At 40.9% G+C, this 18,626-nt stretch overlaps 1 protein-coding gene across 2 annotated transcripts in view; it reads right to left on the bottom strand.

Annotated features, from left to right (window-relative positions):
• Nucleotides 1-227: 227 nt before the first annotated feature.
• GPC6 (glypican 6) overlaps nt 228-18,626 on the bottom strand; it is a 65,425-nt gene continuing 47,026 nt past the window's right edge. For both annotated transcript variants that reach the window (XM_056487724.1, XM_056487806.1), the window contains 3 exons: nt 10,282-10,418; nt 1,279-1,454; nt 228-850 (listed from right to left, as the gene is read on the bottom strand). In XM_056487724.1, the coding sequence (XP_056343699.1) occupies nt 648-850; nt 1,279-1,454; nt 10,282-10,418 (516 nt within the window). In that variant the 3' untranslated portion in view covers nt 228-647. The remainder of the gene's footprint in view (nt 851-1,278; nt 1,455-10,281; nt 10,419-18,626) is intronic.

Genomic DNA, 18,626 nt, shown 5'->3' with positions numbered 1-18,626 from the left:
CATACCAATCTGATGTGGTTGGCAGATGGAGTGCAAGACATTCACTGCTGAGACATACTTTTTACTATTGGGGAAAAAAAATCCAGCCTTCCTCCCTATAACAGTGATCATTCTGATGACCTGAATCATCCTACAGAAGTTCCTAAAGGAAACCTGTCTGTCAGTGAAGAACGGTTGCATTTTTTTTTGTTCCTTTCTTGTATTTTTTTTTTCTCCTTTGTTTTGTTGATATTTTGTTGAAATGCAGCAGCCTTGAGTCAGGCTTGATTCAGAAAGAAAACTTTCTTGGTTTCTTCCCCTGTCTTTTTTCACTGGGGAAAAACACATACTGTAAGATCCTTTTTCCCTTTTGCAGCATAAAAGGAAATGAAGCTCAGAAAGTCTCCTGTAATAAAGAATTGAGAAAGAATTCTCTCAAGAGTGGATATTGTCTTCAGAGATATCTGAAAAAAGCAGGAAGCAGTTCAGTCTGGCACCTGGTACTCTTTGGGAAAACTAAAATGGGAAGCAGGTTGCAATTCTGCTGTCTTGTAGAAAACTGCAAGTGTTTGTGGCGTGGTCCACTGTCCAAGAGTCCAAGAGATAAGAAAAGAAGAGAGTTGGCTGTTTCTGCAGCTAAAACACAGTTTCTCTGACTAGAGCCAGGATTATCTCCACTGTCTCTGCAGTACAAGAGTGAGGCAGGTGACGAGCAATGTCTGCAGTGACCAGCCAGGCCGTGTGGCTGAAGCCTCCACCTCCCTCCTGTCCGAGTCGACCGGCGGCGCCTCGGTGGTGACGAAGTCGAACTCGGTGGGACAGATGTCATCTGTGCAGCCACTCCCGCTGCCTGAGCCGCTGGTTTCGTCACCTGGCACAAAGGAAACAGCGTGAGTGCTACCCCTTCCTGCTTTCATCCCTTGTCTCCCTGCCACTCGGCACCCCAGTGGGGACGAACACCTTGGGAATGAGGAAGTGCTGGCGGTGCTAAATTTCATTCAGCAAAGCTTCCAAATTAAACCCACTGTGACTTAATTAGGTGAGTAAATGCTCTTCTGAAAAAGGATCAGACTGCTGGCATTATGGAAAGCCTTCAGTGTCTGGATGCATTAAACATGAAGATAAGGAAGAGAGAAGCAAAAGGAACAATTATATAACTGGAATTTCATGGAACAGAAAAAGACTTTTCATGTCGCCAGCAGCGCAGAGCACAAAGACCACAGAAAGTCACTGCAACAGAGCCAATTTATGAATGTGCTCCAAGATTACAGTTATGTAATGACATTAATGGCTTCTTACTCGTATCCTGGAAGTTGACATCATTCCCATTGTAGGCATTCTTCAGTTTGTTAGTCATGACACGCAAGGCCATGATTTGCTGTCGAATGAAGGTGTCTGGCCTTGTGATGTCCACATCTACTTCTGGATTGTTGATCTGGTTGGTCAAGCCATCATTCATTATCTCAGGCAAGTATCTGTACAGCAGAATGAAAGATTAGTTTGAGAGGCAGTAATTCCAGAAATAAAACACTGTGCAGTAAATGATGTGCTAAGAAATTCAATGTGCAGCTCTTAAACCGAGCCATTAAAACTGCTTTAAAAATATAGTTTTTAATTTTACTGACTCCAAAGGATCTGTTTAGTAGCACAGCTGCATGGGGAGCAGAAAGGATGTAAGTTTTTCAACCTCCATACTCTCCATATACTCCCCAGCAAGAGCAATGACTGTGTGAACTATGGAAAAGGTTTGCAAGCCAGCAGTAAGTCACCACACACTCATATCCTATGCTGACATGAATGGCTGCACACTAAATTAAGCATCTAACAGTGCATTCTGCTGTTTTTATTTCTGCTTAAAAATATTATGTCCTTTGTTGTATATAGCCAATTTGCTCTTCTGAGGCAGTTTAGAAGCCTAACTTGAGGCATTATGGCTTTCCTAGTTTAAAAGAGCACTTAATTTTCTTCTGCAATTCTGCTTTGCATCTCTTTTTTAGACCACCATGAACAACATCTCCAGTCTACATGACATCCAGGCCCATAAAAAGCATTATAACTTTTACCAAACTCCAGTATTCTCTTTGATTTGGTAGTTATTCCTTCAAACCAGGGTATGCTTGCATGTCTCGTGTACTTCGTGCATAACACTTAAGGTATGGAATTTCCTATCCATCCACAAATCTGAAGCTTTTATACAGGCTCTTACCTTATAATTTCTTGATTACTGCAGCATTCATTTCTCTGACCCTGAGTAATGCAGTCTTAGGCTGCTCACAGGCAGCAAGTGTGCTTTTGCACATCTTTCCCCTACAAAAAAGCAGCCCATGCCTCCAATCATCCTACAGTAAAAATCTCCATTACCCTTTGTTAAAGATGCACTCTTCATCCCCTGCTGCTCTTTGTCCTCAGGAAGCTCTCCTTGTAGGCATTTGCACAGCTACATTTTTTCCTGCTTCGAATTTCTGTTAAGAATTATCTGTGCATTTTACAGCTGCCAGGCTGAAAAAGGGTTGACATTATTTCTCTGTTCTGGCATGGTACCCTGAGAAAATAGTGCACCACAGCTTCCCTCTTCTCTCTTGTCTGCCTTTGCCTACTACCTTTGTCTCATATTTAGGCTGCAAGGGATTTGGTACAGATCTACCCTTTGTTTATGTTCTTTATTAAGGATATGATCTATCTCGTAATTAGTCTGCATACCTGGCTGTCTTCCTGATGTTTTTGGGACTCCTTGTGTGCATATGTCCTCAGACAATAAGTAATGATAGCACTGTCTATCTACTAATGACAAACTTTCATGATTCCTGGTACCAAATATAGTTTGAGAGTATTTCACATCACTCTCACATGTGTGTGCTTAATTCTCTACCAGCAGTGAAGTTTGGTGTTGATGACAGCATTGCTCATATTGGTCTGGAAAAATAAATATATCTGAAAAATAAATGTGAAAGTAAGGGAGAGAAAGGACTTTTTGAAATCATGGTGAAGGGAAAATAAGCACTGCATTGTTTCTGGGGGTTCACAAGACAAAAGATGCTTTGGTGCACCAAGGAAGGGCTTAGCCTCAGCACAGTGGGTCCTTGCTTAGGAAGCTGGGACTTATTTGCCAGCAGTGGCCTTTGAAGGCTTACATGAGAATAATCCTGGGATTGTGTGAACATCTAAGAACCAAATATGATTGCCAAAATATCCAGCCTCAAGCTGCATGTCCTGTTGTTTCACTAGTACCATGATGAGAAATAACCTTGCTGTGGGGATCCTATCCAAACTCCTGTGGTCAGATTTACTATGGTGAGAACACAGAACCTGCCTCCCCCAGTATGGAAGGCTGCAGACCACAGTGTTATGAATCACTAAAGACAAGATAGGACATAATTCTGCAGGGCTGCCTAGAGGCAGTAGGATGGAGACCTTGGCAGGCAGGGATGCTCTGGACTGCAAAAGAGCAGCATCTCCATCTGTCACACGTCTCTACAAATGAAAGGGCTGCTGTAGATAAATTACTCAGCCTAGTAGTAAATCAGAGATTTCAAGGTGCAGTTGATTAAAAAAAGCAAGAATGTAAGAATTGAATTACTGGCTCAGAGAGGATGACTGTGTTGCTCTGTACCCTGTCCATGACAATGGCCATAGCTGTTTGTAGCTACAAGTGATCTGAAATTGCTAAATATTCATGTGGCTTGCTTTCCTTGTTTATGAAGGGTTAGCAGCTCTTTATTGCAAGCTGTCCATGAGAAGCTATGGATAGCTCTGAAGGGCAGCTCACAGGCTTTCTTTGACTGATTTCTGTTTGATTTCATTTTGTCTTACCATCAATAATACAAGAAGAATGTACTGACTCACAGCAATTAGAGAGTGCTCTGGTTTGTGCATTTCGTAAAGGTTTGTGTTTTGCACTATGACTGGTGCATCTGATGTCCTTCTCAGGACCATCTAACTTTAAATGGGGCAGCCCATTCAGTGATTTTGTCAAACTGTCACACACCCTGCTTTATCTGCCCAGGATCTGGTGATCCCCAAAGCATTCGTGGCAATTGTACCTCAATTAGGTGTGTAAGGGACACATACTTGATGGAGGTCACAAGAAATCCATGGTCTTAAAGCTGACTAACAGTTAGCTGGATACATAAATTCCCTTGGCATTTAGTACATAGTAGCAAAATAACTAGAAAGGCTGAAAATTAATGTTTAGGTTTACACACATACCAAATCTTGTATGTTCAAATGCAAGTGTCTGCACAAAAGCAGAGTCCCACTCTCACCAGATTTAGCCACGACCAGATCGGGTCACAGCGAGTCAGGAGTTTATTCATCAGTGGAGCAGGGACAGCTGTTATGGTCCCATGTGCCTTGGGCCAAATGACTAGTTCATTATATTTCATCTGCTGGGATTTCCTTGCATAAACATAGACAGCTGGTGCCATTTGAGTGCTGTTAGTTATTCCTCCTCTTGTCACTAGCTCAGAAAGGTGAGCTCTGAAAGGTGAGGCTTTCTGGATCATATCTGCAGGCTTTAGGGGGTGGTCCTGGACATCTGAGGCATCTTTTTAAAGGAAGCTGAATTGAGTCTTGAATGCCACTTTAGCCACTAGGACGCAGGCTGTTTGGTGTCATGCTGCCACTCCAGTAGAGTTTGAATATCCAGTAGGTCCAGAGTCTAATTTCCCAGTTCCATGAAGGTGTCATGACTACTTAGACCATCTTACATAGCTGTAGGTGTGTTCAGGCAGGGGAAAACCACCTCTTTGAGTACACTGACAGGATATTGGGGGTCTTTTCAGGCACCTTAATATTGGTGCTTTTAAAAATGCTCAAGCATTTTTAGCCCAGGCTGTGGTCCAGAGGGGAGGCAGTGTCCTGTGTCACACTCATCCCAGATGGTAACACACTCGTTATTGTCCCACCCCACATTTAAGTACCTGAATTTACATCTTTGAATGTATAGCTGGATTCTGTCCTCATTACTGAACTAGTACACCTGCTTCATTGGTGGGGGTGAATGAGATATCTTTGAATAATTTCCCTTTCTTTAAAGGACTGATGCAGATATGTGAACATGCAGCCCAAGGTGTTTTGTGAGTGGCAGCCTTGGAGAGACAGCCCAACACAAGTTCTGACAAAAGCATTTTGATGTGTGTGGGGTAGGGTTAAGACACACTGAGTAGGAAGCCATGTCTTGGGACCCTGATTTGACAGAAGATTTGTTGCTGGCTGGGCAAAGTTGTTGAACACAGCTGCTTTTGCTGCAGTTCTGTAAGTTGAGACACCCTTGTGGATTTTAAGCTTTGCTGCTGCTTCTGCTCTCCTTAATGATCTCTTTGTAGGCCTGGCCATTACAAGAACTGTATGCCCATTATAAATGAAAAGAAGAGAAGTGCCAACCTGAATCAGTGTCTGTTCTTTGCATCCTCCTAGCAAAGTGGGAAAAAAAAAAAAGAAGAAGAAGCAAGCTTTCTTAGCCCTCTGAGTGTAGAGAAGCTGAACAATACTGTTTATTTCCTTGCTCAGCTATGTCAGGATTTTAGTGTAATTTACGTTGTTTTCTAAAATATTAATGCTTTCTGTTCCTCTTAGCCTTTCCACAGTTCTTGCTTGTCTCAGCAGACACAGCAAAGATGTCTTTTGGCACATAATAGCCAAGTACCACAAAGCCTATTTAAAACCACTTCTCTTTCCCCCCTCACTTTTTTTTTTTTCTTTTTAAATAACCCATTAATGTTCCACGGTGTCTGCTTCCTTTTCAAGTCCAAAAGAGATTGATGAATCTTTCAGATCATATATATAAAGACTGTAGAATTGACACCCCTAACCCCACCCCCCCCCAAAAAAAAAAAAAAGACAAATCATCTTCTGATTTTTAAAAGACTCTGTCTTAAAGAGCAACATTTTCCATATTTTGCTTCCACAGCAGCTGATTACAGTACAACTGGGGCATGCTACCTAGGAAGTGCTGGAGTTATTCCAGGTGCACAGAATTTTAGGCAATAGACAAAATACAGCACAGGCTTACTCAGGCTGGGCTGGGTTTAGACAGTCACATCTGCTCCAGAAAGATAAGTGCAGTGGAAAATTGGCTTTTTTGGCTAACTAGTTCACCTCATCTGATTCTGTTTGCTCAGGAGGTAATCCCCATAGGATATTTTCAGTTCAGGAAATTTGTTTTTTTTTTCCTCCATCTTGGAGAAAAGCTTGAGGAAACACAAGAAGAGGGAGAAAATGCCTCACTGCCAGTTTGTTGTAAGATATAAAAATAAGCTAGAGCCATCACTTAAAACAGGCAGCTTTCACACTTGCTGAGAAGTGGTTTATTCTTGCTTTCACTAATGGTGCAAAACAGTTATCTGTGCCTACCTCCAGCTAATGGACACTCCACTCATTGTCACTGCAAACTTTGCAGGACAGCAGTGAGCAACTTTCTCAGGGCAAACACTGATCTGGTGAGTCTTTCTTCCCACCTGAATGTCACCAGAAATTAAAAGCTCTCTGCCACAGAACTGGACACTTCCATATGTGTGGCAGGAGAAGAAGAGAATGTCAGGACAGCTAAATCTATCCTGTGTTTGTTTTGGTGACGTACCTTGTAGTTTTGAGCTAGATATTGAAAATTATAGTGTTCCTTACCTTTCTCTATGTGTTTCTGCTTGTTTTATTTTTCTGTCTCATATATAATTCTACTTCTTCTTCTGTTTGGAGGAGTGATAGGTTCCTTGTGGAAAGGAATGCAAGCCTCATCTATTCCATGGATTACAGCTTTCCAGAGCTAAGACATATTAATCAGTCTGCATCCCTGGTGAGCCTGAGCACCAGGATGAGAGTGCATGAGCACAATCTCTCACATGCTTTGGTAGAAATGAGATTGCTGAGTTGGTTGGAGCAATTCAAGGTTATTCTTCTGAACATCAAAGGTTCCAGATTTGGTTGCTGTTTTTACCTCAGTAAAAGTCATATATTCAAGGACTAATTCCTTGGACTTGGTTTAAGTCCTAAAGCCTGATTTTCTATCATTCTTGGGAAAATATCTTGATTTCTGGAGAATACCTATTAGCGAAGATGCCATCAGCTGTTGTTAAGTATTTAATTGCATGTAGGGACGGAGATAAATTTTCAAAGTTTGATCTTAATGCTGTTTTTTAGATCCTAAATAGCTTTCAGAAATCTGTCTCTGCACATCTGGCAGAAGATGTTAATTCTTTAAACATAAAATTATGTTCATGTTCTTTTTGAATACAAATATGATGGAGAAATCCTGCTGGGTATCTCTCTAAAATGCACTTTGTCTGAAGTAGCTATTATTATTACTACCCTTAATATGGTTTTTTTTTAAAAAAAAGAGATTAATCCATCTAATAAATATTTTCCCATTTCCACAGCACTTGGTTTCTGTGTGATGTGACCTGATTAAAAGTGTTCTTCGTAGAGGGTCAGCAAGGAGCCAAGTGCAGCCTTCCAGAACACCAAATGGATGACTCTGTTACCCCATGATTACTTGTGAATGGGCGACCTTCAGTGGGCAACCTGGTGTCACTGTAAATTAATCATGGCAGCAAAGTGATATTTAGGGAGTGTAATAACCACAGATGACCTTGGTGTAATGCCTCTCTCAGGAGAAAGCCAAGCTCTCATTCTCTGTGGTCTCAGGTTTGTAACTCTCCTTCCCTGTAAAGGCAGCATCAAGAGGTGATGTGTAAAGTGAAACATAAGGCATAATGTCTATCTGGCAATTCGAAGTTTCTAATTCTGTATTCCAAAACAGGATTTGTTAAAAACTAAAACTATTTTTTTTATAAAACCCCCAGCAATAATTTCCTTTCCCAACGGTAGCAAACACCATGTTGTCTTCTTACTTACAGTATTAATGTTTAAGAAAACAGGAGGTGGCTAAATTTCCTTTTTTTTTTTTCCTATCACAGGCTTTGTCATATTCTGTGGAATTCAACATGCAGCTCCTCATCTAGCACAGGGGTGTTTATGACAGCTGACACAGTGAACACACACACACATATATATATATATATGAATACTAGCCAGATTTTGCTATACTTGTTCTTGCAAGCTAGTATTTGATATCAGATGCTAACCAGTCTTATCAAGGTAACCTTTTTTTTTTTTTTCTAATGCTGCAGTAAAAGTCTCTGTCCACCAGCCAATAGGTGATTTTTCATTTAGAGCCAGTTATTTTCAATATTGTTTTTAATACTATTTCATATACAGCCATGGCATTCTGTTGTGTTTCTCTGATTTATTGCTATTGCCTCCACCTGAAGCATTTATTGGATTCTGTTACTAAGACTATGACTATACATTTCATTTGTGAATGGATATTAAACAGAAACTGGGCAGGGGAGCAGTGGCTGGACCTGCTGAAATCGTATCTCCAGGTGATATTTTGAAGCTGTCACTCTGCATCCAGTGAAACATCTGTGTTCAATTACCAAGGAGATTATTAATAGAGGACTGCTCTTCTCTCTCCAGAACACTAATCTCAGAAAGCATAATGAAAAAACCCAGCCTTCTCATAAGATAAATTCTGCAAAAGAAGGGTGAAAAAGGGTATGCATGAAATGTACCTCTTTAACTCCCTACAAATGTGGAAGCTGTGCCAAACCCTTCAGTGCAGGAACAGAAGAGAGCTGCCAAGTATTTGCCAGACCCACACTCGTGTTGGTCATGGAAACCAGGAGGAATGGATAGATATTAAGGGGTTTGACTGCTCTTTTGTGAAAGTGTAGCATACATCTGTTACTGATGCATGCATCCTGATGTGCTCATGGCATTTATCTGGGATGCCTTGAAACTCTGCTTAGCCACTGGCAGTGCACTGGCCTGGCCTCAGGTCTTTCAAAGCTCAATAACAAGAGAGGATAAAATAGTAAAAGAGAAGCTGCACATTTTTATTTCTCTCTTCACACTGTTCCTGTATGATGAATCCTGTAATAGCCAGTTGCTCCTCCTAGTATTTCTCTGAATTCCCCAGAGGCTTTCTCTGGATCTGGGACTTAGCAACTAAGCAGTGGCTCGTGCATTTGGACAGATTTGTTCACACACATTCAAAAGTGGGTTCAAGAGGCTAGCAGTATTCCAAACACTCCCTCCTCTTGTCTGAAAAATGAATTCCTTTGAAGGTTATGTAGTAAGGCTAGGAAAAACTGGTGTGCATTCAGTGTGAAACATCCCCCTGTAAACTGTGCTCCTTATCAAAATGATCAGATGGTGAGATGGTGGGATGGGTGCAATCTGTCCATCCATACATCCATGTAAAATGACACTGAGCACGTTTCTAAGTTTTTTTCCCCATGTTGTCATATTTTCACTGTTTTTATAATTTTTGTGCTTGTCTCACTTATTTTTTTCTATTGTTTCTTTGATTGGTTTGGTGTGTTTTCTTTTTGGCTCATTTTTATATTCTGCATTCATATGTATCTTCAGGTGAAAGGAAAAGAAACATTCCAGTCCCTGAGTGCCAGAAAGCATCACTTCTCCAGAGATTCAGCTGTCACCAGACACTCAAACCTGTCCACTCCTGATGTCTGCCCAAAAGCACAGGATACCTCTGTGCACCTGAAACCACGGCCCTGGCATGGTCCCCGAGCCAATTCCTCCCCCTCTCAGCAGGGATAATCAGATCCTCTCCTCTGTCAGCTGATGAATCCTCACTGGGACTCTTGGAGACACCTGCTCATCTGCTGGCTCCTGCTCTGCTGCAGCGAGGGCCAAGGAAACATCAAAATTAAAACTCACAGAACACTCATCACAAACAAGGGCAGATGACCATAGTTATCTCTGAAGAGGTAACATAAGGTCAAATCTTCTACACAAGATAAGTAGGAGTGCTACATTTATTCTCTGGAGGTTATTTTTCATTTTTTGCCTCCCCCCTAGTAAATAGCCCTAAGCTTTGCCAGCCAATAGCAAGTAGAGTTGAAATTCCAATTTCTGTTTCATCCCAGTATGATATCCCGAGAGTGCAATTGCTTCACAAGCTGTCAGTCCCAACACAGGGATGCTAAATGGACCTAAAGAGCTCTTTGAAATCTCAGTATAAATTATCCTTCTGGAGCTGAACCAATGCACATTTTCTGCCTTCACTTGCTGACTTGCTGTGCACATTTGCCCCGACTCACACTCTGGCTTTAACAGCACTTTGACAAAAAGTAATCTTGGCTACAAGCCGCGTGCGGACAATGACTCGTTCCCCCATTTCTGTTTCACCCTGGTGAACAGTTTGGTGAAATACCCTGGGTTTCACATTGCTTTGGGCCAGATGGGGATGTGGACGGGGTGGGTGGAGAGGGGCCACCTCACCTGGCCTTGGTGTGGCCGTTCCAGCAGTCCTCCTCCACCGACGGACCGGCCGTCACCCGCTCGTCCCTGCAGATCGTGTAGGGCAGCGCCGACCAGAACTTCCTAGAGAGCTTTAGCTTCTCTTTAATGTCTGTCACCTGACCAATGAGAGGGAAAACAGAGTAAAGAACATCAGCCACACTAATTATCATGTTAAACAATACATTGCTTAAATTTGTAATGGGGGTGATGGTGAAGGTTAAAAAAAGCAAAAAATTCTAATATTTAATTTCCTTAATTTTAATTTTAACATTTTTAATTTTAAAAACAAGATACCCAGCATTTGAGTTCAGAACATACAAACAATCAAAGTCACCTTTTTCCACAGGCAAGGCATTAATAAAAGCATGTTGCATCTTGAGCTTCCTAGTCTCCATTTGTCTAAGGTTTTCTGAATATACACCTTTTTAAGAATTAATATGCCTCACAGTGTGCTGAATTTGAATTCAGTTAAATAGTGTACATCAGATAAACCCACCAGCTTGGTTCATGTCTTTGAAAAATATTACATAGACGTGCAGGTTCTAAAAAAATGGTGCAGTGCTGAGCTGGTGCTGAACTGATTTAAGATACCTGGGCTGAATACATCACAGTACATTTGGATCTCAGTTGCAGTGAGAAGCCATGCAGAGACTATATTCATCTTTGCTATTATGTGTAGATAAATATCTGTAGCTGAATACAGAATCCACATGCAAGAGATGTTGGGACAGTATCAAAACAGTTTCTTTACCTTATAAATTTCTTGAACAATAATTTAATTTGGCAAGATTCAGGAGGCAAGCAGGAACAAACTGAATTTCTAGCATCAATTTAATAAATAAATGCTCTGACTAAAATTTTATCAGTTTTTGTGTTGTGTATGGTATACTAGAGTGGAGAAATCTACAAGAATAGATAGAAAAAACAACAAAGGACAGACTACAAAGGATGAATGCTGCCACTGTTGTTCTTATGGAAACAGATGCATTTCACATTAAGTTGTAATAGGATTTAGGGGAGCTTCTTGAATAGCTTTTAAAGGAAATCACTAAGCTTTGTTCTTTAAAAAACTAAGAAATAAAAGCTCACCATTCCCCCATTCAGTTTTGAGATTGTCTTTTAGGTTGTCAAGGTACAATATCGTACTCGGCTATTTATCTCTTTTATCTTTTTTTTCTCAGGACTTGATAGCTCTCCTCACCAATGGCCTATGCAGCTTTGCCATGCTTAAACTCTGTGAAATGTCACTTTATAAGCCAGGAGATAGAAACAACTGAGGCTGTTATCTCAGAAGCACTGTTTGAATTTTCATCCACAAGAAATAAGTAGGACAGTATTTTTCCGTATGGGTTGTTGACAGTGTTTCTTGCCATGATAGACACCTTATAAATCTCCTCCACACCCCTTGCCAAGCTCTAGTTGCTTTGTTTTCACATGAGATACTAGTGGCATTTGCAAGCCTTTAAAGTCTCAATAGGGGAGCCCTGTCAAGCCAAAAAATAAATTCCAGTTTATAGGCTGTGAGCTAGGCTTTGGCAGAAGTGGAGATGGTCTCAGGATGCCTGCCCTGTCTGATGTCTTTGGTCCATGGGACCAGGATTTTTGGGGAGACAGCAATCCTTCTTCTTCCCTTTCTGCCCATGCTGAGGGTAAAAACCCCAAGGTCTCTACTGGGACTACTAACCAGCACAAGCAACTCAGTTAAACTGCCCATTGTTCATGGTGTGCAAACTCCTGCTAGGACACAGTGAGAATACAGAAATTCTATAGAAAGTGTAAGGAAAAAAGGTTATAGGGTGGAGGATCCTTCAATATAAGTTTCGTGAATATGAAAGTCAAAGGGATAGATTTCTTATTGTTGCTTGTTTCTGAATAACTATTTACACAAGTAATCTGATTGATACTGATGATGAGTAATTAGCTTTCAGAGCAATAACTTAATGACTTGCTGGAAGTTATGTAAAGCCATTCAAAACTCAGATGTTTAGAGCTACATTCAGATTTTGCCCATATTCAAATTAGAGCTGGTGCTCTAGGACTTGCAGACTTCTGTTTTCAACAAGCGATTCAAAACCTACTGGAAAGTGATTTTCCCCCTGATCCTTCTAAGGGCTGTAACTTGGAGTAGAAGCCTTTCATTTTCATAGAAGCCAGCAAAAGAATGGAGAGAGATTCTCACAGCTCACACGTTGCACAAGCTCTCCAGATACTCCCTGTAAATCAAAATGAGGACTCCCATTCCCCAGTCTCTTCTGAAGATATTAAATGGTGTCTGCATACTCTATATTAGATAACAAATCATTAAATTTCCTAATAGATTTTTTTTTAAATATTCTGTTAAGGAAGTACACCTCATAAAGTAAGATGGTCTTACTATATTCAGGATCATTGGTAAATGACAACTAATTAAATCTCAGAGGCATCCTCCCAAGGTGTTAATTCTCATTCTAAAGCCTGGGGGGGAAGCAGACATTTACATGACTCACAAAAGGCAGCAATGGTAAAAATGACTACAGCTTAGGGAAAGGTTACCATTTACAGCCTCTTGAGATGCCTTAGATTCAGGTGCATTTTAGAATTTTTTCATGTCCTTCAGATATTTCCCTTCACAGCTATCTCCCACCTCCCTATTGCATTATTTCACCATGGAGCTTTACACAACTTGTGTGGACTCTGAAGTCTTGTCCTTTCCTTCTGTCTGATCAGACCTCTGTTAATCCTCAGTTTTCAGCACTGGAGTTTGCACATCTGTCTAACTGGTTCCTCTAACCTCATCCTGAAACTTTTGGAAGTGCAGTGTGGTGTCTGATGGCTTTGCTAAAGGAATTCTGAACACTGATTGATTCACCTCCTCTTTTAGGGAGTAGCCTGATGGCCACCTCTGTGAAATGAATGTTTGGGCAGGCAATGATTTTGGAGTACTTTTAATGTAACTTTAAATGCAAAATAGAATTAGGAGATGTCATGCCTTCCATGACATGTTAAACTTTTGCCTGTGGATCTCAGAGACTTCAATTCTGGGATCTTGTCAAGCTTGACCACAGAAATTCTCTTATTAGTCCCCATGGTTACACATGTTCCTCTGTACATTGTTTTGATCACCACCAGCATTTAAAAACTATGTAACAGATGTACAGACCCTTGAAAATGAGATAAAACCCACTAAGTTAACACTGCTTGCTTGTGATTTATGAAGTCAGACTACTGTATTCCCTAGTGACCTGTGGCCTTGTAAATGATTCCTCGGTATTTCCTATTCTTTGAATTAAAGATTAACTTTCAAGCTTGGTCAGGCTTCTGTGGAAACACTTAAATATGAAACATATGCAGTTTTGATGTTTTGCATATTTTCTTTCCACTTGCTCTAGCTGAGATTTATAGGGATTAAGAAGGCTGGATATCTTTGGCTGTAGTTATCCTGATTTTCCCTTCCTGATATAGCCCTGATATTATATTGAAATACCCTTTTCTCAGCTACTTTGAAGGTATGAAACTTTTTCTGAATCACAATAATTTCTCATAAGAAAAAAGATACAGCCAGAACCATGCAAAGAGTTAAAATTTTTAATTTATTTGGGACATAAAAAATGGATATTAAAATAGCCTTGTCTTGATCTATAGTTGCTAACAGAATAAAGGCATTATTCTGTAAGAGAGAAAAGTTAAATATTTGCATAATTTGCAAAGAGAAATTAATATCCAGAGTTATGGGAATGGTATAGCTACACCCTACATAGAGAAATACAGTTTATTTCATATTTCTGCCACTGACTTCTTACACAACCAAGCTAGTCATGGATGTCATGCAATTCCTCAGCAGAACTTGGAAGAACATCCATGAGCTCAGTTCCAGGCCTACCAGGATGGGCTCAGTTATAAGGTAAATAAAGCTGACCCATGTTTCTGTCTTTATTCACCCTGCAAGCCAAAGTCATGAAGTGAGCTAAAGGCAAGCCCATCACTTTAGTAGGGATCAGACCCTAGCATTCCTTGCTTTATTTCAGGACATTTGGATAAAATGAGAATTCAAAGTAAGTTTTGAATATACCACCTAAAAATAAAAGTGTGCTGAATACCAGTTTCATAAGGCATGAAAGATTGCAGAAAGACCCTTGCTTGTGAAGCAGGCAGACAATTGCCAATGGAATCACTTTGGCTTCATTTCTAATGGATGACTGCTTCCTTGGCAGTGTGATAAAGTGTGCTTAGAAGCCACTGGGGACAAAAAGCAAATTTTAAATGTGGAGTCCCTAAAATAATTTTTAAAAAGCAAATTCTTTTTTTTTTTTCTTTTCATCCTGCTCTGCCAAATCCTTCCCTGCCAAGATCATCTCATATTCCTTCCAGATTTATTATCCCCACCCATGTAATTCCTACTTTCAAAGATAAAGGTCTGTCAGAGAATGCTAAAATCGTGTTCAAAAATGGTGAAGTGTACACAAACCTGATGTAGGTTCACTGCAATAAATGAAATCAAATAATATATAGTCTTATGCTCAGAAGAAATGTTTCCCATTAACACCTCTTTCTTCTTCCTGATGTTTTTGAACTGCGTTTTTTTCTTGTTTACTCTGTAATTTGAAAAGATTTTCCTTTTGAAGTGAAAGCAGGATTGCCTTTCTGTCACCACCTTCTCCTTGTGGATGCTCAGAGACATCTTGATGCAAAGTCCATTGAGAATTAAGGCTTTATGACCTGGAAAAATGTACAAATGTTTCTAGTTGTTCACTGGATGTTGCTTCTCTGGGGAACTAGGGTGCCACCCCAGACGTGGTACTGTGGGTTGTATGTGGCAGCAAAGACACTTGGCAGATGTTTCAAGTGGCTGCTTGTGATGGGGTGCTGTGATTTCAGGGACTGCAGGCCAGTGTGTCACCCTGACAGAACACCTACAGTGAGTGGAAAGAGGTCTGGCATTTTGTCTGAGAGCAGACATGAAAGCAGCAGCCATCACGAGCCATGTTTGTGCCTGTGCAGTTTCTTTAGTCACAGACTCCTTTGCTCTTTCACTCACAAGCAACACTTAAATAATGCCACTTCTTCATGATACATTATTTTCCAGTGAAAAAGCAGACAAGGTTTTTTTTTGCCTGCTGCTTGCTTTGCCCTAGAAGTGTCTAAGACACCCAGCCATGCACTCAGCACCTTTGCAGTCTTTATTAAAAATAATATAGACCTTGTATAATGGTGGGCAGCTGGATAATGGATTTGTGGATATGGTGCTTGAGCCCCTGAGCTGCATGTGGAATTGTGAGAGGCATGCCCTTCATCGTGGGTATGGCCAGGTAGAAGAGCAAACAGTTCACCACCATCTGATTTGTGTTCTGCTGTACCAGCAGAAAACCATGCCAGGCTTTCATACATCGATTTATGTCCATTAGGGATTTAACCTGAAAGCATTCTAAGACTAACAGCCAACAATTTGTTTAAAAGGACTAGGTTAGCAAGCTCATATTATATACTCTTTCTAACTAAGTTGTTATATTTATATGTCTGCTGCATGTATGTGTCACAGTCAGGGCAAGAAACGTGTCACAAGCAGCTTAGTATAGGACAGCTGGGTTTTTTAATTGACACACAGCTTTCCTTGTAAAATGGGCTTAATGAAAAGCAGTTAAATATATTTTAGGGGCTGTCCCCCAAGAAAGATGTGTCTCCTGTGTGTCCTTTGTTGCTTCTCTCATCTTCATATAGACATCTCAGAGGCACTAGGCACTGATGTGTAAGCCACTGAACTAGGCTCCCTCTATCTCACCCAGCTATTTAGCTAAAGAGGATCTCTCTCTGAGGTTTTTTTTAAAGGAACCTTCATTTCTCCACTGATTAGATGTAGGGAGCTTAGGCACATATTTTTTGTTTAGAATGGCTCATTAGGTGCCCAAAAATTTCAATGCACACTAGGTACCTCAGTGAGGGTGACTTGCTTCGATTACAAAACAAGCGAGGCAGAGCTGTATTTGCACTCTATGGACATTTTTCTTTTCGTACACGATACATTTCCATACTTTCTCACAAAATAAATTTAAATGCCAAGCAGTTGCCATGCACTCGGCGGGTTATTTTCAGCTTTTTAAGAAGCGAGGCGTGTGCCACAGGACTCAGCAGGGCTGGAGCATCGCCTTGCCCCAGCTGCTGGGGAGCACCCTGGATCTGGGGGGCCCTCGAGATGGCAGTGTTGCTCAGTCTCCAGGCTGCTGCCAGCCCCCCTCTGCACTCCCGCTGTGTTTCCCAGAGAATAACACCGTAGATTGTTCCGCTGAATGTAAAACTGACAACCCTGTTATTTTCAACTCGAAAGTGACAGGCTGTTATTTTAATGAGGTCTGCCAGTGCCAAGGTTAACCAAAGCTTTATTTTCCCTACAAAATATTAAGGCTGCGGTTCTAAAAAGGGGGCTGTGAAATTTATGGTTATTGATATTTTCTCAGGGCAGAGAAGTTTTGAGAATTTCACCCAGGTCCTCTTGCTCAACAAATGTTTTTTGGTTTTTCAGCCTTTCTTTTTTTTCCCCCTGACTTTGTGACTTTAAATGGTCTGAAGCTTTACCAATAACTGCCTGCTCATGATTCATGTTTCTGAATCTGCAGAAAAGCAGATGACAGCTCTTCCAATCAAGAACAAATGCAGAATCCCAGTTATAAAGCACAAATGTGTGTCTGGGAAATTTGTGAAATGAAACAATTGAGCCAGGTGACTTTATAAAGCAAGACTTTTCTCATCAGAATATTTTAAAGTAAAATGAAAGGATATTTTACTGTATTGTCTCTGAGAGCTATCTTTGACAAGAAAAAAGTTAGGGCCTTTAATAACAGTAAATAATGGCTATTAACCTTACTGAATTATCAGAATAACACATCCATAAGTTCAGAATTAGAGTGCATTCATCTTCCACAATAATACTTCTACACTTATGTATCTACATTCACATCACAACCCCAGAAACCCCCCACAGACTCACCTAAGTTTCTAGTGCCATTTGAGACACCTGCAGCCATCTGGGCAAGTCTCTTGTAATTTTTGTGGTTTATATGTGGCTGCCCAGGATGCTGTCTTGGATGACCTAGTTGAATTGTGTTTCATTGAGCTTTGACCTGAAACATGCATTTTAAAGCAACCCAGGCTGCCTCCTGCATGTTTTCTCAGGGAAGTAATTTGTGGGTCTGTGTGAAGGCTGACACAATCTCGCAGGAGGCTCCTTGCCATCGGTGGCCTGGAAGTGCTGGTGTCACATCGTGTGCTCAGTGGCTCCAGAGGTGGGTGGCATTGCTCAAGTAGAGGCTAAACAGTCACTGCTCAGAGCTGACAGCCTTGTGCTCCAAAAGAGCACAAGTAAAGCAGGCATGTGCTTTGGCATTGCTGCCTTCCTGTGCTGTGACCCTCTCCTGGAGATGCCACCTTCTGCAGTGTCCCCAGCCCTGCAGAGAGCACAGTGCTGTCTCACATCATCAAAGGGACCTTTCTTTTTTAATAAAAACACTTTTTGCTTACAGGCAGGTAGAGCCTGACACAAAACTCCTCCCAAATTCAACACTCATTTTGGCAGGGGAGAGATGAAGGGCAGAAGGCTGCTCAGTGGTGGAGCAACCTGGCCTAAATGTCCTTTCCATATACATGTCCTCCTTTCCACAAATATGCCCATTTAAACTACACTTTGACCTCCAGTGAATAAAAACATTGCTTTTGGAAGGTAGAAGGTACTGGAAAAGTCAGTTTCCCTGAAATGGAAATCTGTAGGACCTGAAGCAGCTTTCCCTTTGCCTGCAATACCTAGGAGCAGTGCTAAAAAGCTGGTCTATAAATCTGATTCAAGCAAATCCAAAACACTCAGAGGAATCAGCTTTTTACTGCAGATAAGTATAAAAGTAGCAACAGAAATATGCTGGAATCTTAAAGACAAAATGCCAGAGGCTTTTCTGTGGCAAGTACCATAAAACACTGATTCTTTCTGAACAGTCCTTCACCTCCCCAAGAAAAAAATGTTAATAGTTAATGTAAACAATTACTAATAGAGCATTTGAAGCTTATGTAGACTTTCATTTGTCCTGGAAATGTTCATCTGTAGTGCAGTGGCTCTTTCTTCTCTTAAAACTCAAGGGTTTAAAGGGAATTGAATGTGTTACAGCAGAAATAAACAGCTGAAGCTTCCCAAGAGCTGTGAGAAGTGTACAATTACAAAGGGCAGCAAGAGCTATGTCCTTTCATAACAGAGCAAGGATAATTGTACTTCATACTTGAAGTAGCCTTACATTTAACATCACTTCTAGTAGTTACTTCTTGACACAGCTCCTTTGATTTCCAAACTGAAGAAGTTCTCAGTGGACTCT

Source organism: Oenanthe melanoleuca, chromosome 1 (genome assembly GCF_029582105.1).
Source record: "Oenanthe melanoleuca isolate GR-GAL-2019-014 chromosome 1, OMel1.0, whole genome shotgun sequence".
NCBI lineage: Eukaryota > Metazoa > Chordata > Aves > Passeriformes > Muscicapidae > Oenanthe > Oenanthe melanoleuca.
This window is presented reverse-complemented; position numbering and strand designations above follow the sequence as displayed.